The 26,031-nt window shown below is 48.9% G+C and overlaps 1 protein-coding gene across 4 annotated transcripts in view; it reads right to left on the minus strand.

Moving 5' to 3' along the window:
• The window catches only part of UBE2F (ubiquitin conjugating enzyme E2 F (putative)), a 48,131-nt gene extending 22,312 nt beyond the window's left edge, over window positions 1–25,819 (minus strand). The window contains exons 1-4 of one of the 4 annotated variants that reach the window (XM_033112818.1): window positions 25,673–25,818; window positions 21,281–21,412; window positions 13,302–13,331; window positions 9,732–9,797 (exon numbers count right to left, since the gene is read on the minus strand). In XM_033112818.1, coding sequence (XP_032968709.1) covers window positions 9,732–9,797; window positions 13,302–13,331; window positions 21,281–21,398 — 214 coding nt within the window. In that variant the 5' untranslated portion in view covers window positions 21,399–21,412; window positions 25,673–25,818. Of the gene's footprint in view, window positions 1–9,731; window positions 9,798–13,301; window positions 13,332–21,280; window positions 21,413–25,672 lie in introns of all 4 variants that reach the window. The other 3 variants (XM_033112816.1, XM_033112817.1, XM_033112819.1) reach the window with 3 other exon arrangements.
• Between the last annotated feature and the right edge of the window lie 212 nt (window positions 25,820–26,031).

Consider the following 26,031-nt stretch of genomic DNA (forward strand, 5'->3'; position numbering starts at 1 on the left):
GCCTGGCTCACTGGTCAAGTTTGCCTACTCCAACACTGACTGATAATGAGGACACACTAGGGTGACACTGTGACACCCATCACTCATAAAGTTGGTTCACAGCAGGGAAAGCGGGTGTGGGCTGACTTATTCAGGGATAGCTTGGGGGGGGCCCAGCATTAGGTAAGATCTGAGAATAAGGACGCGTGGTCACCTGAGGCCATGCACACAGTCACCCAGTCCAACACTGCTCGGTGGGACAACATGACATCACTCTCTAAAGGAGAAACTGAGGCACGGGGATCACGTACTGACTGTAGCCCCACAGCTAGCAGGTGGCAGAGCCGGATGGCCAGGGCAGGAGCAGACAAGGGAGGGGGGAGACAATGCGGACAGGGACAGCAGACGGGAGCAGAGCAGGGGCCAGCTCAGGCAGGTGTGGGACTGGCGGGTGGGGCGGTGAGGAGCCTGCAGGCAGGTGCTCGGCTGTGACATGGGGTCAGGAAGCCACCGTGGGGCTGCAGACAAACAGCAGGTTGGCTGCTATGAAGCGGCACTGAGATGTAGAGAAAACCATGGGCATAATGTGGAAAGAAATGGAAAAGATAAAAAAGGAAGCAAACAACAACAACAGCTAAAAAACATACTATCTAAAATGAAAACACCACTGAATGAGCTGCTCAGTAACTTAGACGCCGAATAATAGAAATTATCCACAATGAAGCATCAAACGAAACGTGAACAAAACCTTGGACCTAGTGGAAGTATAATTTATATGTAGAGGTAACACATAAGAGATATTAATATATGTAATCAGAGTCCCAGAAAGGGGTTACAGAAAAAATATTTAAAAGAAATGTTGGCCAAGTTATTTATAAATTCGATAAAAATTATAACTCACAGATCCAAAAAGCTCAATAAACCCCAAGTGAAATAAAAAGACAGAAAACCACATCAAACCACATCAGAATCAAACTCCTGAAAACTGTGATAGAGACACACAATCTTACAAGCACCCAGAGAATAAAATGCACATTGTATAAAAATGGAACAAAGAATTACCACAACTTCTTAGAAGAAAAAAATGTAGAAGAAGAAAAGTCAGGAGACAAAAGAATGATATTCTTAAACTGCTGAAATTATCAACTTCAGAATTCAATATTCAGCAAAACTGATAGAATTCATCTCAGCAAATCTGCAATACCAAAAATAACAAAACAAAATAAAAGTCCAAAGATCTTCAAGCTGAAGGAAAATAACAAATGGAAACTCAGATCTACAACAGGGAATAAAGGTCATAAATAGTACATTGAAAAATTTATAAAGAAAATAGATTGTTTAAAGCAAAGACGGGGCGGCCGGATGGCTCAGCTGGTTAGAGGGCGAGCTCTCACCAAGGCTGCCAGTTCAATTCCCGCATGGGATGGTGCGCTGCGCCCCCTGCAACTAAGATTGAAAACGACAACTGGACTTGGAGCCGAGCTGTTCCCTCCACTAGATTGAAGGACAATGAGTTGGAGCTGATGGGCCCTGGAAAAACACACTGTTCCCCGCCCCCCCCCAAAAAAAAGCAAAGATAACACTCTGGGTTATAGTGTATGTAAAGTAAATGAGAACTATACAATAAAGTCTGGGGCGGGGAAAACAAATACACTATTATCTGTCTAACCTTCCACCTTAAGAACTAGAAAAAGAGCAAATTAAACTGAAAACAAGCAGTAGGAAGGAAATAAAGATATGAGCGGTAAACAAAAAATATATAATAGAAAGTGAAAAGAGCTCAGGGAATAGGAGGTGGGAGGGGTTGCAATTTTAAGTGGGGGGTGGGACAAGGGAGAAGGCAGATCAGTAAAATTGATAACCCTCTAGTAAAACTGATCAAGAAAAAAAGCAAACCTAACTTTTCAGTATCAGGATATCAACAAACTACAGAACTTAAAAGGATAAGTTATTAAGAGCAACCTTTCACCAATACATTTCAAAGTATGGATGACATGAACAAATTCCTTGAAAGACAGAAATTACTAAAGCTCACTCAAGAATAAATAACCAAAATAGACCTTTATCTATTTATCGAAATTGGATTCATACTTAAAAATCTTACCACAAAAACAAAACAAAACAACAAAATTCCAGACCTAGGTAGCTTGACTGGTGAATTGTAGCATTTAATAAAGAATACTAATTCTACACAAACTTTTCCAGGAAACAGAAGGGAACAACACTTCCCCATTCACGCTGGGGGGGGAGGGGCGGACCAGACCCTTATCTTGCACCACATGCAAAAATTAACTCAAAATGGATCACAGACCTAACTGTAAAATCTAAAGCTATAAAACTTTTTTAAAAAATAAGAGGAAATCTTTGTATTTCTTAGACAAAGATTTCTTAAAGACACAAAAAGCACATCTATTGGTATTAGTTATGTACTGTTACTGTAATAAATTACCACAAGCTCAGTGGCTTAAACAATATAACTTACTACCTGCCCACAGTGGGTCTCACTGGGCTAAAATCAGAGTTGGTAGGGCTGCATTCCTTTCTGGAGGCTCCAGGGAAAACTTCATTTCCATTTCCTTCATTTTTCAGCTTCAGGAAGCACCCCCCAACTTGTATACCTTGGCTCATGGCCCCTGCCCCACCCTGAAAGTCTGTGATGACCAATCGAACTATACCGTTTCCCCAAAAATAAGACCTAGCTGGACAATCTGCTCTAATGTGTCTTTTGGAGCAAAAATTAATATAAGACCAGTATTATACTATATTACATTATTATATTATATTATATAAGACCCGGTCTTATAGTAAAATAAGACCAGATCTTACATTAATTTTTGTTCCAAAAGACGCATTAGAGCTGATTGTCCAGCTAGTTCTCATTTTTGGGGAAACACGGTAGTAACATGTACAACAACATAGATGGATCTCGAAAGTACTGTGCTAAGTGAAAGAAGCCAGACACGATGTGCTACACAGTTTGGGTCCATTCATATGACACTCTGGAAGAGGTGGACGACGGGGACAGAAATCAGATCAGTGACTGCCAGGGGTGGGGAGGGGGGCTGACCACCAAGAGGACGAGGGATGACACATTCTGTATCTCACTGTGCTGGTGGTCACACAGAGCATCACAATGCAGAGTACTGACACCTACGAACAGCACTGAATTTACTGTCTATAAATTATTTCTCAATAAACAGGATTTCTGCTATGCCACATATGCACTAGCAGGCGCTACAGGAAACCCAAGGAGCGCTGGCAATTTTTACGACACCCAAAAGCTTCGCCTTTAAACCGCACATTATTTTTGGCTCTCTTATACATATTATGTACATGCGTGTATGGAGGTGACCATCAGAATATATTTTTAACCATGGCAACGAATGGCTTTTAAAACAAGAAGTCAGACATTTAATTTCATACGCACTCCAGGAAGCCTGAGCATGCCATGAAAAACTGCCTCGGAGTTATGTGTGAGACAGAGGGTAGAAGTCAGCGTAAGAACAGTATGAATCAGACGATAAGTCACCTCCTCGGTAGCATGGCAAGCAAGGCATCACATCAAAAGAGTTCTCGGAAGGAGCAGGGGACATTTTCCTACCAAAGTGAGCCAAGGCTAAGGTATGTGACGGTCTTACTGCTCATGTCTCATTTCTATTAGTAAAAAGAGAACTGCTATTTGTATTTCTAGGACTATTTGAAAGAGAAGACTCCATCAGGAAAAAGTCTGATCTTCTTCAAATTTATCCCCTCATAATGGTTAGCTCCGTATTAAAGTTAAAAGTCAACCTAGAAAGAACCAGGGATGAGAGTATACATTGTGTGTGAAACCCTGACATATTAACATAAACTACGAAGGCTTATTGACCATATTTCTTTGCTCAGAAATTGGGATCTGACCTTACTACACATTTAGAAACTTTTCCTTCTATAAGACCAATGCTCTAAAAAAAGCTAACCAACATAATGGGGATAACAGATAGATCTATTAAAATTTTGTAATTCAATGTAAGCTGCACTTTTATTACCATGCACCACTTAAGCAATATTTATAAATTAAAAGCTCAAATTAAGAAAACATTAGTAATCTAATAATCTATACATTAAAAAACAAATTTAGGTGAATATATTCATAAATATACAAGATTTACAATGGTAGTTATAGAATTGCTCAGTCAAAAATTTTCATATATGTAACATTAATAAAAAGGATGTTATTAACCACTAAAAAGACCCACACATCTAACAAAGGACTTACATCCAGGCATATAAACTTTACAACTCAAGTAACAACAGGACGAGCAACAGTTTTTAAATAGACAAAATATTTGGATAGTCGAACAAAGATACACAGACAGAAAACAAGCACAGGAAAAGATGTCCAACGTCATGGTCATCAGGGAAACGTAAATTAAAGTCAGAGTGAGAGATATACCCACTAGAAAGGCTAACGTCAAAAAGACTGACAATAGCAGTTGTTAGCAAGAATGTGGGGTAACTGGAATTCTCATTCATTGCTAGCAGGAATGCAAAATAGTACTGCTGGAAAACAGTATGGTATGTTTTATAAAGTTAAATTTTCTCACAGGACCCCGTAATTCCACTGGCAGGAGAAATAAACACACAGAGGCAGACATGCACTCAAAGGTTTACAGCACTTTATGCAAAATGGCCCCAAAGTGAACAACACAAAGGCTCGCCGCCAACTGGTGAATGTATAAATAAACTCGTATACATCTGTATGATAGAATACAACTCATCAATAAAAAGATACAAAATACTAACATAACAACATGGGTGAAAAAGCATTATGCTAAATTATAGAAAGCAACTTACACCTCAATAGACACTGCTTAAAATTATTTTTAATTATCTAAGTTTCCGCTTTAAGGAAGAAAAAGAAAAGCAAATTAAACCCAAGTATAAGTAAATAATAAAGATAAAAGCAGAAATCAATAAAATGGACAAACAATTGAGAAAAACAAAAGCAAGTTCTTTGCAAAGATGAACTGGATAAACCTGAAACCTAACATCATCGAGATAAAAAGAGAAGACCCAATTACTGATATCAGGAATGAAAAGGGGGACATCAGTACAGATCCTACAGACATTAGAAGAGTAAAAGAATACTCTGAACAACTTTCATATCAATAAATTCTACAACTTAGATGGAATAGACAAACTGCTTGAAAGTAAAACATTACACCAAAGCTGAATAACACTGTATCTATTAAATTAATTCATAAATAGAAACTTTCCCAGAAAAACTTCAGGTCCAGGATTGCTTAACTGGTGAATTTTATCAAACACTTAAGAAGAAATAATACCAATCCTACATAAACTTTTTCAGAAAATACTTCATTTATTCTACCAAGATAGCACTGCCCTGATGCCAAACCAAAGAAATGACAAGAAAAGAAATATACAAACCAACATTCTTTATGAATACTGACACAAAAGTCTATAACAAAATATTAGCAAATTAAACCCTGAAATATAAAAAATGGATAATACATCACGACCAAATGGGGTTTATTGCAGAAATACAATGTTGGTTTAATATTCACAGATCAATGTGTCATTCACCATATTTACAAAATAAAGGAGAAAAATCATGATCATCTCAACTGGTGCCAAAAACAAAACAAAACAAAACAAAACCACTTGAAAAAAATTCAGCACACATTCATGATAAAAACTGTAAGCAACCAAGAAAAGAAACTCTTCAACCTGATCAAGGTTAAAAACCTTTAAAAAACAAACCTGCAGCTGATACCTTATTCAATGAATAATGAAGACTTTCCCCCAGGATCAGAAACATGCTCTCACTACTTCTATAAACACTGTGCAGTACGAAAAAGAAATTAAAGGCATACGAACAGGTGAGAAACAAGTAAAGATGTCTTTATTTACAGATGTGATCATCATAGAATCCTAAGAATATATTAAAATGCTACTAGAAGTTAATAAATAGATTTAGCAAGGTTAACAAGACATATGATCAATATGTATTTTTATAAAAATCAATTGTATTTTTATATACTAGTAACAAGATGGAAATTTTAAAAATAACATTTACAACAGCTTAAAAAAACACGAAATAATGATCAATACATTTAACAAAGTACTTGCAAGACCTATATGTATATTAAAAATTACAAAATACTGCCAAGAGAAACTAAAGAACACTTAAATAAATAGACATTTACCATCCTTATGGATTGGAAGACTCAATATTGTTGTCATTTCTTGCCAAACTGATACATTGTGTCAATGGTCTCAATAAAAATCCCAGCACTGGGAAATGCAAATTGAAACAACGAGATACTATTTCACATCCAAATACAGGTAAGTATGTAGAGCAATTGGAAGTTCTCATACATTGCTAGCTGGTGTGTGGTGCAACCATTTTGGAAAGCTTCTTAAAAAGTTAAACATGTATCTTTCCCATAACTCAGAAATTTCATTAAAGAGAAATGAAAAATTAGGAGTATACAAAGGATGGTATGAGAATGCTAACAGAGATCTTATTCGTGAAGCTGCAAAGAATTTAAATGTGTCAAAAGGAAAATGACCAACTATGGCCTATTCATACAACAAATAAAAAGGAACTAGTGACACACACAACACATATGAATTTAATAACATGTTATGTGAAAGAAGCCAGAGACCAAGAATGCAGAAGATTCTCTTACATAAGATAGAAGAGTATGTAAGATTCTGTTTATATGAAATTTAAGAACTGACAAAACTGATTTATGCAACTAAAAATCAGAAAGGACTCTGGGGTGGGTCACAGGGAGCGAAGAACTGACTGCTGAGAAGCAAAGGGAACTCTGGGGGTGCTGGGAATATTTTACAGGGCTTGTGGTTACACAGGTGCCTACATTTTTGAAAACTCATTAAGCTGTACAGTTCAAATGAGTACATCGTGTTGTCTATAATTTTAGACCTCAGTAAAATGTACTTATAAAGGAAAATTTAAAAAACTAATAATAGTTACGTGAGTCCATGGTCCCCTCTGCCTAAAAGCCACCAGGTCACACTGGTCAGGCTGAGGGGACCTCTACCGGCCACTGGGCAGCTATGACCTGGTTCCGTTTTTCAGACGGTCCCGCTGGCCGCACAAAAGGTTCCAGGGGACATTTCAGCCAGTCTCTAATTTTTGCTTTGTTTTGTTTCATTTCACTTACTAGTATTTTTTTCCTGTTTGGTGAGCTGATGTGAAGACTTTTTTCCCTCCTAAATTCATTTCTTTTTTCCCCCCTCTATCACCAAATTGCAGTTCCATCTTTTCTCTGAAGAGTACATTTATCCTGAAGCATGAGGGACATTCCAAACACAAACAAAACTATGACAATGCTACCAACTGTGAACAGGACCTGTGCTGCCGGGAGCCAGGTAAAGGCCTCTGCGCCTCAGAGGCGGAGGCGACTCCCCTGCCCGCCCACTATCTAGACCTCATTTCCCTGCATTTTCAGACTCAGCCGCAGAACACCGGATGCAGCAAGTGAGCCGGGTTCAAAACCACCGGCTTCACACCTTGTTGAAACTCTACTTCCACGTGTAGCTCTAATTTTTTTTTTTTCAATACTAAGAGGAGCATGACTCCAGAAAGTTTTTGAAAAACCGTAATATTAGGCAAGTTCCAGGGTTGGCAGGTGGCTGCCACACTTCTCTGAACAGCAAAGGGCAGGGGCCGCAGCAGGCCCGTGAGTCACTGATATCCAGGACTCAGCAGGCACAGTGTGTGAGCGCATGCTGGGTACACAGCCCGTGCGATCCGCAGGTCCCATTGGAACAAATACCAACGCCGATGCACTCGGCAGTTACGGGAGCCAAAACACAAGTTCCTTTGCTCTGATCCAACGGTGAATACCAAAACCGTAACAAATGACTATGCTCCGATTTCAGGAACAATAAAAAGAACATCAAAGATGATGTCATATCCAACATCCTTGTAACTTGGTTAAAAAAAACAGAAACAAAAAACGCAGTTAAATAAAAAGGGAAACACTCATCCAGAGGCTGGACTCCATGCGAGCTCGCTCATGGAAGATACTAACCAGCCTGGCAAAGTCAAGCAAGTGCGAGAGGCCCACGGAGCCCGAGCTGGGCAAGCGCAGAGCCACTGGAAGGCCCTAGAAAAAGGCAGGGGCAGAGGAGATGTTTACTATAAACACACAAGTCCAGGACGATTTGGTGGTAAACACAGTAATTTCTGAAAATACCCTGCACTGCTCAGCAGTAAATGACGGCCATCACAGTGACCTTGAGTCACCAAGAAACAAAGTGTCCTCAATACCCCTGGCTAAAAACAGCAGAACCACAGTAGTGGGTTTTCTGAAGCTGCCAAAGAATGGTTACCACTTTCGTCATTTCGGTTCAAAGTCCTCTAGCTCTGGTTATCTCTGGGTGTCAGGCGAGTGGAACACCCATTTCTAACTATCTCAGTGCTCAGTCCTCTTAGCAGAAATGCTACCAGACTGAATGTACGCACACGTTCCAGAGCTGTTGGTACCGTGTTTCCCCGAATATAAGACCCACCCGGACAATCAGCTCTAATGTGTCTTTTGGAGCAAAAATTAATGGAAGACCCGGTCTTACTTATTTTATCAGATCATATCGTATTCTATTTACCTGGTCTTACAGCAAGATGCATTAGAGCCCAGAAAGGTCTTATTTTCAAGGAAACACAGTAGAACCTCCACCCGGATTCACCGGATTTGTAAAACTTTTCAAGCATGTTTTGAAACGGGATTTCTCCTGTTATTAGCAAGTGTCTTCCACAGGAGAACACCTATCTACAGCAGACAACCCAGGGCTATTTGTGAGCTCGTTCTCACCTATGAAGTTCTGCCTTCTTTCACTCTTTTGCTGTTGTTGGTAATGAGGGCACAGCTCACAGTGGTCCATGCAGAGATGGAACTGGCAACCTTGGTGTTACCAGCACCACGCTCTAACCAACTGAGCTAACCAGCCGCCTCCTGCGTTCTTTCACTTTTAAGTTAGCTAGTGACTCCTGAGTCTGTTCCTCACCCCCTCTGCATTCCCCAAATAAAACAGCACCCCCCCTTCCTCCACACACTCCCTTCCCTTCTAGTTAAGTCTCTTTGTCCTCCTTTCTTCCTGCCCACCCACACCGGCTGCCCATGGCACCACACCCACGGCCCAGTGTCAACACTGCTGGACCACGCGCGGTCGGGAGCTGCACTGTGAACAGAAAACCCCCAAGTCCCCTCTCTTGCTGAGACACTTATCAGTCCTAAGGAGGACAGCTGGCAACCGGCTGGTGTGCGTGGGCCAGGCCCTGGGCTGAAGCGTTTCCTCACACTATCTGTGCAACCCTCACAACGTCCCGTGAGATAGGTCCCACTCCATCCCCTCTGCAGCCGGGTGGCTGCGGCGGAGAGGTTGTGAAGCAATGTAACCGCAGTCACAGCGCCACGCCATGTGGAGCAGGGGCGGAACCGAGTTGAGACCTAAGAGCTAACACGCTCCCCATACATCCACAGCTCTGTCCTCATTCGCCGCAGTGACCAGCGCGTCTCGTCACCGGAGTGTACACTCCTGCATCGGATTCACGTCACCGGCTTTATTCGACTGCAAAGCGCCTATCTTATCTTCATGTGGAATGGTCATCACTTGCACAAACTCAAAGGACACACCAGGTCACAGATTATAGGTTTGGGCAGCCTTTAAAATTTGCCGTTTGAAAATCACTTTAACACCAAAGTATGTAAGAATATTACCTGGGGTTACAGTTAGCTGAAAGCAATGAAGCTTGTTTGGATCAGGAAAATGCACTTTACATGTACCTGCAAAAGAAACAGCACGTCAGGAAGGTGTGAGAGCTGGGGCAGAGCTCACGGTGAGGCCAACCTCACAACACACACACAGTGTCATGGTGCTGAGTCCCCTTCACCGGCTGCCTGGTAATAATTGTGCCAAAGTGCTCAAATTGCAAACCAATGAGCTTTCCCATGTGATTTCCTCCTGGTAGTCTTTTACTCGTTAATTCCAAATTGAGATGGTTTCTTCCAATCTTTAAATGGTCACTAACGATAGAGATCGTTTCATTAATTTCAAGAATCATGTTACTTTATTTTAAAAAGGAAAAACCACACACTTCAGGGGAATTAACCGATGTGGATGAGGCTGGCTAAACACGGAAAAACAAGAACCCAGGCCAAACCTCTGGTCTGTTCGCCTAGCACCACAGTTACTTGCACAGCAAATGGAAGTTAAAAAGAAATGTATCTGCTAAGTTAGCTCAACACCCAGCATTTTCTGTGGCATCTTTAAAAAATGTCCTCACAACCCAACTGGTAACAGCCTGCTTCGTTGGTGAAAGGGCGCTCTGCTGACTCAATGGCAACGCTCTACGCCCACCTGCACCAGGCCAGAGGGTGTGGACCTGGGCAGGAGCTCCCATGAGAGAAGAGCTAGTGATATAGACACGGCAGGGTGGCCACAGCCTACATCTGTCTCCTTCAAACAAATAGCACAGAATGGCAAATCCCCAAGGAATCTGGGGAGAACATATACAGAAATTGTTACTTAATGGCATTATTACAATCCCACTGAAAATATTTGCCTAGTTTTACAATAGTATGAATTTTCATCAAAAATAGGATTAAAAATTAAACTTGGATATTGCCTTAGAGACCATCTAGGTCCAAAGTCCCCAGTCATGAGAGATGACACGAAGGTCCACAGAGGTTCAGGGACCAGCCTGAGATCGTACAGGTTATTAACAGAAGGAAGTTTAGCGCCCACATTAAAACTGCTTCATGCCTCTTTTCCCTGTACCATGCCTCGTGTCGTTATCTCACGGGCATGCCAAGTGTGCCACCTAAACACAACACAGACCTGTTGGTGGGGTTTCTTTTTTTAAAACGATCCTTCAGAAAATCACTGCAGAGTGAAAGATAACTTAGTCTAGAAGAGCAAGAAGGGGTCTTAGAGATTACATTGTCACATTCCTTGTTTTAGGAATAAAGAAACTGGGAGTCAGAGCATTCAAGACCTTCACCCAAAAATCCCACATCTGAACTGTGTGTGGAACAATTTCAATGGGCTTCGTTTTTCCTAATCTAAAAAGTTGAAAAGATAAATGCCATCTTTCTTGAAACACATGTAACGAAAACACGACAAGCGGTTGGAAATGTTTCACTGATGGCTTGAAGTTAGATCATCCATTTGTTCTTCATCTCTAGCATTCACCTTTGTTTTAATAAAGGTACTGATGCAGAAATCAATCCCTCTAACATAGACTGGCCCACCAAGAAAAAAGAAATTATCAAGGTAGATTAAAAAATAATAAAAGTACTGAAAAGAACCAAAAATTTTAAAAGTAAAAAAAACTTGAAGTTCTAACAACAACAACAAAAGATTAAATATCAGGTTTTTGTTTTAGTTCCATGCACAGGCTTTATTAAAACTGCAGAGTTAAGCGTTTCCTCTATCAGTAGGCATGGGCTAAGACTCGCATAATATTTCCATCTATCTGAAAGATAGATTTTTTTAAAAAATTTTTTTGCAAACAGAGAAATCTCTATAAATCCACAGTATGGAGCCCCAAACTAGCTCTGACTGACTAAACAGCACCGCTACGTGGCAAGTTATTTCACTTGCCTAAGTATTTTAGAAAGATGATTAAACAGATAATAATTTATTTTTTGGAGGCTTCTTGTTTCCTCTTTTGGATAATGAGTTGCATACTTGTGGAAAGCCTGGCTTACTTGTATAAACGGATTCAGATCCCCCCACTGTGACTGGGGGAGAGGGTAGGTAGAAAAAGAGAAGAGGCATGTAACATGTGGTCTCTTTAATCTGACACCTTAGCTGTAAGGCTAGGAAGACGGGTCATGCCTTCTTCACACCTAAGGTATTTAGTTAAAATCCCGGTTTGAGAGCCAATTATAAAGTTGTATTGTTTTTAAACCAAATTTTTAGCTAAAGCCAAAGCTACACTTTATGGATTGAAAACCAACAATCTGTGTAAGATTCACAGACGAGGACAAAATGAACCACGTTTAAGTGGAAGTTTTTTGTGGTCTTCGATTAAATGTGGTGGGAGTAGAAAACAGAAAGACCACTTTACTTTCTAATTAGAAAAATATCCTAACACATATAGTATTAAAAGAAAAGGGAAAAAAAGAAAGAATAGTATAATGTATTCAATACCCAGCTTCGCTATTTTGCCAATCTTGCTTTGTCTAGCCTGTTCAAACACATGGTTATTTGTTCATTTCCCTGGAACATTTTAAACCAAATAATTTGTAAATACTTCACCAGGTAGAAAGACAACCTTTTACTAGAATCCCAAGACACTTCCTTCTAGTACTGACTAGAAGGGAACTTTGAAGTCAAGCAGTGCAGTGGCTTTTAAGCTGTTGTGACAGAGCCCCACAATAAGACACATTTTATATCCCAACCCAGTATACCACAAACACTATGTTAAAAATAAGTTTTTGAGAAGCAATGTGTACTTACCCTTAGAAGCTCATTTCACAACTACTTAAGGGTCGTGCCCCACAAGTATCTTTCCAGCGTTAGGTGGAGGTTAGAATGGGCCCCCACATCGGGCTCTCTGCAGCCTTCACCCAGACGAGGAGACCCACGTACAACATACAGCACCCACGTCGACAAAACACCCTCAGCCTCAGAACACTGTTTTATCCAAGTATCAGGAGAAAAAGTTCTAATTCCAAAAAATACGAAAATGGCCAAAGCTTTCAGACTCTGACAGCCTTTCAGACTGATGGAAGGGGTTAATCATAGGACAAAAGGAAAGGAAACTTGGCCACATATCACAACGTACCTGCCTGGGCAGCCAGCCTGCACACGGTCTGTGTGTGTCTGAGCCGGCGGCCCAAGCACGGTGAGAAGACCTGGCGACACAGGGCACAACGGTCGTCCCACCTCATGCCCAATATAAATGGCATGAGCACTTTCTGGACCAAAAAGGTGCGTGACTAGCCAAAATAGGGCTGTCCACCACTGACTTATGTACCTTTTCACTGGGAGAGGACATGGGACTGAATGCTGCGGGACAGAGAAGAAACTAACGAAACGCACCTCTGCTCCGAGGACGGGAAGCAGGGACGCCCGGTGGGGCTACGTTCCAAAAGATAGTAACTACCTCCTTCTCATCAGAGCCTTGAAGAGTTGCTAGCTGTCTGCACAAAATTAAAACTCTTCCTCACATACACGAAGTTACAGGCTTTTTGCTACACGAGGTTATTACCACAGCACACAAGCTTCTCCATGCAGTTATGTCACAGCACTTAATGCGAGATTGGGAACGCTATACTTACAGGGTAAGTTAGCTTCAAGTTCTGCAACCTCTGTAGAGACAAAGAGATTGTTGTTAGTGTCAGCCGATTACTCCACAGAAAACCACCAACTCTAAATTGGCAATTTCCTCCACAACACTGAGGGGAAACAAAATAAGCTGAACTAACCAAAACATACACTTGGTCTGAACTTGAGATGTTAAGCCATAAAATTGCTTTCAAATATAAAGTCACTTGCAGGATGTCACCAAGTACAATCAAGGGCCCTTGAAAATTTACATGAATAAAAACCATAAAATCAACACAGAAATTACCGATAGGTACGTAGTCACTGACTGTTTTCTAAAATCTTGTTCCCCAGTAGCAGAGCTCCTGCCGTCCAAACCTGGTATCTATCGATCGATCGATTGCTCGATATGTATCTGCGTGCCTTCTAGTCGCCCAGATCTGCCCTCCCGCAAGGGCCTGCCCAGTGAGAGGATCCTCTCTCCTGCCCGCTGGGCCGTGCCCGTGCCCTTGGAGCTACATTCCTTGGCCCTGTCGCTCTTCTCGGGGGGCTCTTCTATCAGTCACTCATCAGCATTTAAGCTCAGCACCCCTCTGCCAGGACAACGCTGCAAACCCCCGCCTCATCCTGCTGGTACAGAGCTGAGGTCTGGGGGGACCCAGAAATAACTGGGCACACGTGACATAATGTGCTCTGGGATCCCGAGACCACGGGAAGGAGGAGGTTATTGAGTGGGCTTTGGAGAACAAATGGAATTCAGTCTGTAGAGGTGGGACAGGGATTCCAGGTGAGTGAGCGATGTGCAGAAGCACAGGCTCCGGCAGGACAGAGGCCGGAAGGCAGACAGTGCAGCCAGGCCACAGGAAAGAGGGTCGAAGAGCAGGGCCAGGACCACGGAGGCCGGAGTACACGCTTCAGAGTTCTAAACTGTCTCCTGCAGCAAAGGAGCCGAGGGAGATTTCTCAACAAAAGTTTCTGAGCTTTGCCTCACGAGGACAACTTCAGAAGGGCAAGCGGAGGCCACGGGACCAGTGAGGTGGGCACTCTGATGGGCGGCAAAGGCCCAGCAAAGGCAGGGAGTCAGGGTGTCCGAGAGCCAAGAGGATGGAAGGAGCCGCCAGCTGTGTGGGGCACCAAGGGCTGCGGTGCCGGGAAGCCCCGGGGGGAGGAAGCTGAAGCGTGGGTGCACGACCGAGGCCATGGCCCAGGAGCCTCTGCAGGGCAATATGGTGCCACCTTATGGCCACTTGGTGCCATAAGACCGACAAAGGGGAGAGACTGGTGAGAAGAAAGAATCTGGGCAGGAAGCAGAGGACAAAGAGCCTGGAAAGTTACTGGTAAAAATCAGGTGGAAAAGTAGGAGATGCGGGGAACGTGGTGATTCCGTGAAGTCGGCACAGACTGGTCCAGGGGGAATGAGGCCCCCAGCAAGGCCATCGGACGTGCTCAGACCCTGCTGAGGGCATTCGGAATGGCAGGAGGCCCGTGGAGAGGTGGGAACCAGATTCATAAAACTAAGAGGCAAATGGGTGGTCCAAACACAGGCACAGCAGACGTGACGCCTCCTTCGAGTGAAGTGGGAGGGATGGCAGGGCCATGTGGCACAGTGCAGAGAGCATGGCGGGAAGACTGGCAGGGGGCTGCACCATGAGGCTGAGGGTTTAGGAAACGCACAGGCCTGACACCAGTTGCCTAACAATCTGTATAGACACAGGGGCCCACGGGACTATCAGTTCTGGGGTCCAGGTACCTGGAATGGCATCCAGACAGTGGAGTGGGCAGAGGAGGCAGGAGCCAGGAGTGACAGGCCCTCGTGGTGCCAGGGGGTACAGCGGAAGCTCCAGCCAGAGAGAGCCTTCTCACGGGAGAAAGGGAGGCAATCTCTTGAGAGGAGTATCAGTTCATCACCCTCTGGCTGCGAGCAGAAAGGACCAGGTTTTGTGATGGGACGCAAGCCTGGGAGCCTGTCTGCTTGGCAGGCTTGTGTTATGGTGCATTCAAATATATTCACTTAACAAAACAAACTGATGGTGATGGTTCTTATGAACACGGTGACCTTGAGTCTTGGCTTATCGACTGGCCCACCCGTGCTCTTCCCTAGAGAGGGGTCCTCACTCAGAGAGTGGGGTGCAATCAAGTTGAGCTAAGGAAGACCGCCGTGCTCCCCGGCACCCACACCAGGTCCTCCGATTGGGAAGGGGCCCCGCTCTGCACACAGGCGTTCATTCGATCACACATTTCAGCAAACGACTCATTCATATTAATCACTTTAAAGCAAATGCTATCCATATTGTTAAACTCCATGTTTTTAAGGCAAATAGTATTTCCATATTGTATCATACTATCATTTACTTTCTGTTGAGAAGAATTTTCCAGAACGGTCCGTGAGGGCCGTTTTGAGAGACTCATGCTGGCTTTCTCTGGTGGGCCTATCCCATCTGCAGTCCCAAGAACTCTGGTCGCCCAGCTTTACATAAACCCAGTGAAATAAAAACTGTGCCCAGAAAACAAACAAACAAACACGCCCAGAGGACCTGAAGTGGCCCCAGAATGGAAGTGCTTGAGAGAACAGTCCAGGGCCACGGACAGCGAAGAGGTGAAGTCCGGACAAAGGAGTGAGTGGCGGCACTGACCAGGGCATCACAGAAGCGGCCCCCACACTGCGGGGCCAGGGTGTGGGGCCAGGGGCCGCTCGTGGGGGCAGGGATCTCCGGCCGGCTGCATGGGCGGTCACCCGGGAGGCTGCTGCTGGTTTGTTCAACAGCTTCTAAGTTCAACAGCTTAGAAAATGGACCTACTTAAGTGCACGACTCAATGATTTTTAGTAAAACTTGGAGTTGAGCATCCATCACCACCATCTAGAACCCGCTGAGCCCACCCTGCCACCCAGCCCCACCCAGACCATCACCCCAGAAGTTGTAGGTGCAGCTGAGGCGCTGAAGTTTTCCCTCTCCCCAGGGACAGGGAAAAGGCTACAGGCGATTTCGCCAAGCTAAAATGTTTACACACTCATTCACACAGATGCACGTGTAACTGCACACTGCCGTCTACAACTAGCCTCCAGAGGTGAGCGTCAGGCTTGCATTTGCATGTTCAGCGTAACCCACTGAGGGCAGGCGGGCGAGCGCCGGGCAGGGCTGGCTCTCAGACCCTGTCCAGCAACAGCCCCCCACTGCCAGGGCCTCGGCAGGCGTTTGGTCCAAGGGCTAGTGCAGGGAAGCAGTACAATCCTGGGGGGACAAGAATTTCAATAAAGATGCCAGGCATTTTAACTCAGCCCAGCACACAGGACAAAATAAGCCACGGGTGCTCGCACGGTGTTCCTCTCAGGGAGCTGTCCCAATGACACACCAAATGATGGCAAACGCTGGTGCACGAACACCAAGCCATCAACTCAGAAGCTGTGACCAGGACAAGCTAAGTGCCTGACACGCCTGAGGCCTCCTGGCAGAGCGGCGGCCCTGCGCTGCATAACCTCAGGGCCCGCCGGACCCTGCACCCACCAGCACGCGAACGGGCAGTCCGGGTATTTGTGCACCGCCCCACGCTGCCCACACCTCCACCACGCATGGGCCAGCCCAGCCCCCTGCGAGCCCCCGGCACCCTGTGCAATCCCACAGCCGCATGGCTTCCTTCTGAGAAATGAGGCTCTTCCTTTGTAACTAAAGAGCAAACCGCACAACCCCCTTGCAGTACAACTGCACTGAAGCGTCCGATGACCACAGCGGCCCACGCAGCGCGTGCCTGCCCCCTTCTGCCACGGGCCTCTCCCCGCAGCGCTCAGCCACCTGCACGGCACCTGCCACTCTCCACGGCGGGGCTGCCAGTACCTGGCCCTGAGCCTGGCGCATATGGGGTGCCCAGGAAACGCTTGACAAGCAAGCACACTTGCCAGCAAGCGGGCAGTGCTGTCAGTGTAATGTCCTGAGGAGCCTTCCTCCTTGTGGGGGGGGGGGGGGCCCGGGGCATTCCAAAGGTGCTGCGCACTCACCTGTGCCCCAAGGGGATGGTATCAGAGGGGCATCTGGGAGCGAATGAGGTCAGATGAGGTCCTGCGGGTGGGGCTCACAGGATGGGTTAGTGCCCTTGTGAGAAGACACCAGGTGCTCGCGGGACAGGAGAGGGCCCTCGCCAGGAACCGAATCTGCCCGAGCCCTGATCTTGGACTTCCAGCCTCCAGAAGTGGGAGGAATGAGCGTCTATTGTCTAAGCCCGGTCGGTGGGGCTTTGTGATGGCCTGGCCGACCAAGACACAGGCCAGTCTCAGACGCACACGGCTCTTAGCGAGAGTCAGCTCCAAACCCCATCAGGCAACACCCGGCAGGGCAGCTGCGTCCTCTGACCCAGGGAGAGATGGCAGCTCCTCCACCAGAACCACTGCCTCTGGTGCGAGAGAGAACTAGAGCTTTCTGTGTGAGCTTCCTGTCTGTGCACTGAGCCCCTCTTCTGAACTCTCCCCCTCCACACAGTGCCCTGACCTGGGAGGCTCCCGACCCCTCCCCAGCGCCCCAGCCAGCCCTCCACGCAGTCCAAGGGCCTTCCTTTCCAGCAGCACGTTGCAATGCGGCCCCACCACACTCGGGGGAGCAAGGCTGCAACTCTGGAAACCCACACTGCCCTGCAGCAGAGACTGGTGTCGATGGCCTTAGAGCCCCAAGGCCTTCTACCATCCACTTCAACAAGAGCAGACAGGGCTGACTTAAGCTCCCCCCAAAGACACCACCCCTCTTCCCACAGACCCCCTTCTGCCCCTCCCACAGATCCCTCTCCCCCCACCCCATCCCCCTGCCCCACTGGTTATTCAGTACACCTGAGGGGCCACCAAGTTTGCTGGGCAGCTTCACTGGTTCTCAGCCCCCAGCACAGCAAGTCAGGTCATGTGAGGGCCAGCTGCCTCGGCAGGACTCCTCTCCGGGGCACTGCCAGCTCCACACGCTGCCAAGCGCCCCACGGCATTCCACAGGTGCTGTGCATTGAACCATGCCCTCCAAAGCTCCTGGGTTGAAGCCATGCCCCCGCTCCCACCCCACCATGCGATGGTACTAGCTGGGGCACTTGGGATTGTCCTGCCAACATGCAAGCCAAAGCCTGAGCCCACCCGAGTTCAGGGCAGGGCCGAGTGGGGAGAGCAGCTCGAGAACAGTAAATGGTTGTCCTTCTCCCACTCTTCCAGGAAGCACACTGGAAGGGGGTCCCTCCTGCACCAGCACATGACGGGACTGCCGGTGCTGGGCGCTCACCGAGGGAGGCCCACACGGCACCCCACAGAGCACAGGCAGGTAGCTGGGCAGTCAGGCCTCTGCTCTGCGCAGGCCCGGAGCAGGGAGAGCGGACACCACAGCCCAGCCCCGGGCCCGGCCCCTGAAGCAGGAGGGCGCCAGGACGCACCTGGGTGCAGGGCTGACAGGACGACGGCTACACGCAGGTCACTCCCTCTCGTTCCCTCATGCAGCCTGACCTGAACTTGGTGCAATTCCAAATCCCCGCATTGCACAAAGACTAAAACAGGGAACAGCTGCTTCCCAGCTGCCTGGAGCCCGAGCTCCTCGGGGATCACTCACAGCAGCCTGGCACACAGCAGGCACCGAAACGTTTGTGGAGTGAACAAGTGGGAGAATGGGCAGACAGACACGCTCCGATCACATGAAAAGTGCCAGCTTCTCAGAGACAGGAAAGTAAGTAATTCTGCTCGGGGGCTTTTTGGGAGGTGAGGACACTGTCAGACTCAATGGCTCCCAAAGGTCCACCAGGAACACAGCGCCATCTGCCCTGTGGCGGAAAACACTAGTGATGGCCCAGGCCTGCGTGGGGCCAACAGGAAATGCATGAATCTGACACTCTCTCCCCAGTGTCCCCAGCTCCCCAAATTCAGGGCAGACAGCAGCCCGCAGTCCTAGCCCAGATACGATTGTTCTCCACCCCCAGGGACTGCTGCCACAAGCACCTCTCCAGTTCCAGCCCGGAGAACGTCCTTGAAACCACCTGGGGGGGGTACAAATGAAGAGCTGCAGTGGCCACGGGGCCAGCATGGTAGAAGCACCCCCGGCCAGCGGCTGCAAGGCCGGCTACAGCATGTCCGGGGAGGACGGCCTCCAGCCGTGGTGCCCTTCAGACCCGGCCCACTAGCCAAGGAAAAACCAGGAGCTTCCGTGGTGCATCCTCAACAGGCCCTCACTGCTGGGGACAACTGTCCCTGCCAAGCTCCAGTCTCCCCATCCGTCAGCGCCCCCCACAGCCATCTGCACCAGGCCAGACCCCACGCCACGTAAGGTCAAGCACAGCAACACACTCCATTGCCTTAGGTTTCTGTGGCCTTCACTGCCCAGACCCTCCGCCAAAGAGGGCGGGTGGCCAGCAGATGGCCCCCCTCACTCCACACCCCTCACAGGGCAGCCCCCGTCTGACCCTGCCTGCCGGATGCGGGCAGGACACCTGGCCATGGCGCCTGACGGGGCACAGTGCTGACGGGCCCTGCTTGCTCTGCAGCACCGGCTGTCACGGGGCCTCCCTGAGGCCTGACCCCCCGCCCGCTCCTGCGTCCTCCACCCCCTCCACAGGTCTTGCCCCCAGCGGACTCCCTGCTCCTGGGCACCCACCTACGGCCCTGAGTCCCAGAGACACAGTAACGCACTTTCTACCACCTACTGATCGTCAGGACGAAACTCTCACAGAGCCCACGTCAGCCCAGGGTGACAGTCCTGGCTGTGGCAACCTTGCTGAACTCGGACACCCTACTTTTCTCCAAGTCCCAAAAGGGGGGCTTCGTGTAAAAGGGACTCTCACCCAGAGCCTCAGCGGCCAGGGGTCCACTACTCCAAGGATGACCACAACACGCCTCAAACCCCTTCCCGGGTTGCCTGGCCCCCGGCTTCCTCTGCAGATGGAACCCCGAGCCAGCACCCAGGAAAGAGACTCAGGTCCTCAAGGGCCCAGCCAAGTGGAGTGCTGCAGCCATGCTCCATCCTGACCCCCAGGGGAAGCCTCCTGTGCTACCCGGGACAAAGCAGCTAATACCCACATGTGAAAACTGGTCCTTCCTCTATCACCCACCAGGCTGGTAAGCCAGAGTCAAGCCAAGGCCCAAGGGCAACGGGAGAACAAGGAAGAGCGCCTGGGCGCCTCCCCCAGCCCGATGCCTTCCTGTCCCCACGCCTCCCGAGGCCCAGCACTGTGGGCGCATTCACACACACCGCTCTCCGGCCACCATGCCAGTTTCGGGACGTCAGATGCCCGTCAGCCCACGGTGTCCAGCTAACAGAACACGAAAGCAGGCAGTTCTAACAAAGCACCTGACCTTTGCTTCCTAGCTCCTTACACCTAAGAAACGCAAACACATGTCATGCAGTCAAGGGCCGCGGGTTATAAGCTCCTTCACGGCAGGAACTGTTTCTTCCTCGTCTCCAGTCCTCACCCCAGGAAACTGCCTCTGCACCTACGAGGGGTAAACCTGTTCCACGAACGAATGCAAAGTGCCTCACAAATGCGGGCGTATTCACATACGCACATTCTAGAACCCCTCCTCCAAACACTAGGACACGGTTGTTAATCCTGTGAAGAGAAGGCATTTCGCACAGGGCCCTCTGCAGTCTTTGGAATCAAATGGAGAAGGATCAGAAAGATCACCCAGTCCACTCCCCCTTTCCCCCCGGAAACTGACACTGAGGAGACCAGGAGAAGCGAAGCGCCGCCCTGCCACTCCAGCCACGTAAGGGCAGCAGAGGCCAGTCGTAGGCCTGCTGGCTCGGCTCTGACCACCTCGACCGAGGAGGACATCCCAACGACAGAAGACACCCCAGTGCCCAGCACCATCGTCTCGCCATCAGCATTCCCCCAGCCCGTGCTCGGGACAAAGGCCTTCGCTGTAAGCAGTATCTCTGTCTTAAAATGTTTTCAAACAGGTGTCTCTATTCAACAGGCTGCTGCCCACGTCCTGAAGGAGCCCAGCCATACTTCCTCTTGTCACAGGCTCTACGAGCGCCGTGGGTGCCATTACCTTTGACGAGAAGCCTGTCTCTCACAGACACCCTCCGCGTGGAGTCGGAGGCTGTGGCTGGCGTCCGGGACCCTTTGAGACCGTCGTCCCGCTTCAGTTTGCTTGCCAGCGTCAGCATTACTGCCAACTACCCTGCAAGACAGACCAGACGCAGTTAGGACAGTCTCTGGACAATAACCGGACACTGACAACAATGACAGACGGTGGTTTTCATTTATTTTTAATTTATAGAAAAACTCAGTATTATAAGATACATTAACAAGACTGGATTCCTCCATAATGAATTGGGATAATCTCTACACCACCCTCATAAGTCTAATTTCTTAAAGTATAAATTAAAACTTTAAAAAGGGAGAGCCATGGATTTAACACTGACTGGGCGTCAGCCCTGGGTGCAGAGGTGACAAAGCCCCCGCGGAGTCTCGGCCAACAAGGTCCATGTGGGCCCTGCCAGCCGCAGGGACCACGGGCCCGTGGGTGGCCCACAGGCCTGGCCCATCACAGACTGAGGGGAGTGTCCTCGCCTGCTGAGGAGAGAACAGTGCTTTCCTTCTTCCTTCAATAAAGGTGTAGCTAGAACCTTAACACGCATCTTTCCATTTGTTTTTTATTTACAGCTTTAGGCAATACTGACGTCTAGTTACATTAACGGCCCAAACCAGACTGTCTGCATTGGCTGCTGCCAACCCACCTGTGTCTCAGGGTCCCCCACAGACACTTTACTGGGATGGACAATTAGGACCAAACGCAGGTGACGCCCTGACTGCCTGGGAGGAAGGGCTAAAGACAAGTCACCGATTTTACAGATATAATCGCCCTCCAGAGTCCGCCTCGTTTCTCACGAGCTGCCATTCACTGACACTCCTCCCAGCTCTCGCTGGCTTTAGCACGGTTGGCGAGGGCCTCGGGAGCTTTTGATTGAGGACAAAAACTGGTCACCTGCCCCACAGTTCCATAATTTCCTTTGTTGTTTTAATATCATTTCCCTTCAATACCATTCTAATCATTTTCAAAAGAAAGTGATCTAAAACTTCCAGAGGGAAATGTGGCCAAATCATAGAACTTTGTTTGAGGCCCAGATCTTGAAAGCCAACATATAAGGGTACCGCTCCCCCATGGATGTCAACCATTTTCATCCAGAGCCCTTATACAGCCGCTCCCACGATCTTCTGTATCCCCCCAAAGACTGTGTGATTTTAGTTTTTATTACTTGTAAACGACACATTAACAGTATACAACTTCTGCACACACACACACACACACACACACACACACACACACTCCCCAAGCCCTTTAGGAATCGCTGGTCTAAATTAGCTTCAAGACAGGTCAGCTACACATTAACACTCACCAGCTACGAGGATTTCAAGCCTGGAAGGACTCGTACCCCTCACTCCCACTCGTTTACAGATGTGGACCTGTGACAACGGGCCCAGGAACTGGCTTGACTGAGGCCACTCAGCTGCCAGAGGCAGTCACCACAGAAGCACTAGTTTCCCTCGTGGAGATGCCGTGAGTGTGGTGCCAGTTTCAGGGGTATGTACGTCTGTCAAGACGCCTAAATCATACACTTAAAACGGTGTACTTCAATTATACCTCAAGAAAGTTGACAGAATGTGAAAACCCAACCCACAATGGTTTTTTCATTCCCCCTCTACTACGCCATCTTCTCAGGTGGACCTACACGAAGCAGGGACCACAACCAACCAACACCCACCTTCTCAGCTTTACCCAGGGCTGGGAGCTCCGGTGGTTTATGAAGTAACTCACAAAGGGGCGGGGCCGGGCCTGGCATGAGGAACACCCGTGGGGGCTCCACCCGGAGCTGCCGGAGACACAGCTCCCTGGCCCAGCCCACCCCAATGATGCTGTCAGGAACTGGATCACAAAGCAGTGTCTGCGCCCAGCCAAGTCCATTGTCACCAACCCAGACTTGAACACCTCATCAGGGTCACCGGATGACCGCCCAGATACACGTCCATTCCTTGGGGGTTGGCTGGAAGCACAGATGCACCACACAAAGTCCACTTGGTTTTTATCCTCTAGCTGACTTTGGCAATGAAATGTGGCAAAAAATAAAAGCACGGCATGTGTAAAGAGAGTTCAGCAGACAGTACCCTAGGAAGGTCACAATGAAGAGACCCATGGAAAACTGAGGGCCCGGGCACATGCCTGGTCCACACCCAGCTCCGAAGACCTGCACAGAAGGGGCCGCTCAGAAGGTCCTGGCAAGACTCACACTCATGAAGAAAGGCTCACACACACACACACTTCTGTGTCACTGAAGTCGGAGGACTCCTCTTTGTTCTTTTATAGTCCCCACTAGCCCACAGTGAATGAATTCTTCTGTGGGCAGAGTGTGTCCCATACTCAGTTCCACCAGTCAGGGTCCTGGCTTACGCTCTCCAACAAGGCTGTGGCCCTTGATACAACATGCTGGCCACTGATGTGCAAGGTATGAAAGAAAATAGCACAGGTGTTTTGTTTTCCATAGAAGGTAATACAAAACGTACTCTCCCAGCATTCTGAGAAGTATAGGTATATCATGACCATCTATTTCTCCATCATCTGTATCAGTATCATATCCTTTATCCCACTTCAGGGATAACAGGCCTAATTTGGGGATGTGTCCAGAGCTGTTAAATTAACTCTATATAAAGAGATTTGAATAAAAATAATTACTCAAACTGCCAAGAGGTTTGCTGAACAGATGCAGCTGCTTCAGAATTCCTCCCTCAGTATGCTTCACCCCTTGAAGACTTGCCCCTTTATTGCAAAGACACTCTGACTAAGGCAGTATTTTCGGTAACAGATCAGTTATGTGGAACAGCATGCCGAGTCTCTCAAGTCCACAGGTCCTAATTGGCCCATTTAAGTCCCTCCTCTACGTGGGGCAGTTCAAAGACGATTCTTAGGTACTATTTAGTAGTTTCATCATCAAGTAATATTTACTCAGCACTCCTGCCCGCAGTGGCAAAATCAGGCCATGTCACCTGTACAGGGACACGGGAGCCAGTCAGCTCACGGGGTGGGGATGCCCGGGAAATCCCTGTTTACAATTCTTCCTGCTGTGAAAAAGTCCCAAACTAAGTGTAAAAGATGGAACTGCAGGTCACTAGTGGACAAGCCAGTTCTCCTGCCAGAGGCCCAGATCCGAACATAAAAAAAGTCCACACCTCACCCTCCTCCCGCAGAAAAGCCAGGCCAGGGCCCAGAACCTCCCATCTGGCCCAGGAGTCACCCGGTTGGCTGACCGACCTTTGGAGCCCAACCCTTTTATTTTCAGCCCTAAACCTGCCCCCTCCTGCACAGCCCACTACCTGAATGGCAGGTATGTCTAAGTGGGGGTCAAGCCCCACACCACGTAGCCTGGTGGTAATTTGTGAATACGCCTCCTGTTTGTACCCTCCCCCATCTTCATCCCCTCACCCAGCCAGAAATCCTCTGCACAAGGCAGGCAGCCTCTTCCCTGTTACTCAACAACACTGCTCATTTCTGGAAGCTTCCGTTCAACGTGATACCCAGGTCCGGAACGCCCTCCTTCCCTTCACCACCTAGTCCTACTCCTTCCACAGAGAGAACAGATTCCTATCTAGATTCTACTCCTCCAAGAAGCCTTCTCCAATCCATCCAGACCCACTCCGGAGCGCGAGGGACGCAGAGAGGGGAGGGCCCAATCCCCTTCGGTAACAGACGAGGAAACTGAGCCCTACTGAAGGGAGGGCCACGCCCAAGCTCACACGGCGGCGGAACCAGGTCCAGAATCCCACTTCCCGCTGTACTGATCCTTCCAAGATGTCCTCCCCTCTGCTCTGCCCCGGGTACTGGCTTCCAAACCAGCCGCGGCCGCCCCCAATTGCGAGGCCGCTGCAGGCAAGCTGGCAAGGAAGGAGCCTCGCTCCTCCCGACCCTCGCCACTCCCTGGCCTCGCCCGACTTCCACCGCAGTCAGCAGTCGGACTGCCGGCGTCCGAGTCCCGCTTCCTCCGGCCACGCCGGGCTGGTGACCTTGGGCCAGCGCTCGGCCCTCCGTCTCCTTCTGGACAATGCGGCCGGCGGCATCTCCGCGACGGCGGGCGCGAGCGAGGCCGTGTGTGCGCCCCTCACAAGTCGGTGCTCGGTGCGGGCGGCCCCTCGAGCCCAGCCAGCGCCCCGGCCCCGGCCCCGGCCCCGGCCCCGGCCCCGGCCCTTTCCATTCACGCCGCCCGGCCCCGCACCCCGCGGTCCGCGTCCTGCGCGCCCGCCCGGCGCCCGGCCGTGAGGAGCGGCGCGGCCTGAAGCAGCCCCGGCGCCGCCCGCCCTTCGGCCCACCCGGTGCACCCGCGCCGCGGGAGCCGAGCCGCCTGGAGGCCTGCGCCTCCCCTCGCCAGCCGCGGGGCCGCGCGCTCCTCACCTGGGCACCCCGAGACAGGCGAGGCGGGCCCGGCGCCCAACACCATGCCCGGCCGGCCGGCGGCGGCGAGACGCGGGCCCACACAGCCGCACCGGCTCCGGGCGGCGGGACCGGAAGTGGAGGGGCGGGGACTCGGCCGCGGCCGCGAAGGCAGCGGGCACTTTAAAAAAAAAATTCAAAACCCTGAAGAACTTTATTTGGAGCATGATGTGCGAACAGCGGTGTGCGCTGAGTGGGGCTGGGCCTCGCTCATTGGCAGAAGTCTCGGTCGGGGGCGGGGGCGAGTCTCGCGGCCCCGGCTGATTGGCCAGCGGCTGCCAGGGGCGGGGCCGCCCAGGGCGTTCCCGAGCCTGCGCATT

Source organism: Rhinolophus ferrumequinum, chromosome 8, assembly GCF_004115265.2.
Source record: "Rhinolophus ferrumequinum isolate MPI-CBG mRhiFer1 chromosome 8, mRhiFer1_v1.p, whole genome shotgun sequence".
NCBI lineage: Eukaryota > Metazoa > Chordata > Mammalia > Chiroptera > Rhinolophidae > Rhinolophus > Rhinolophus ferrumequinum.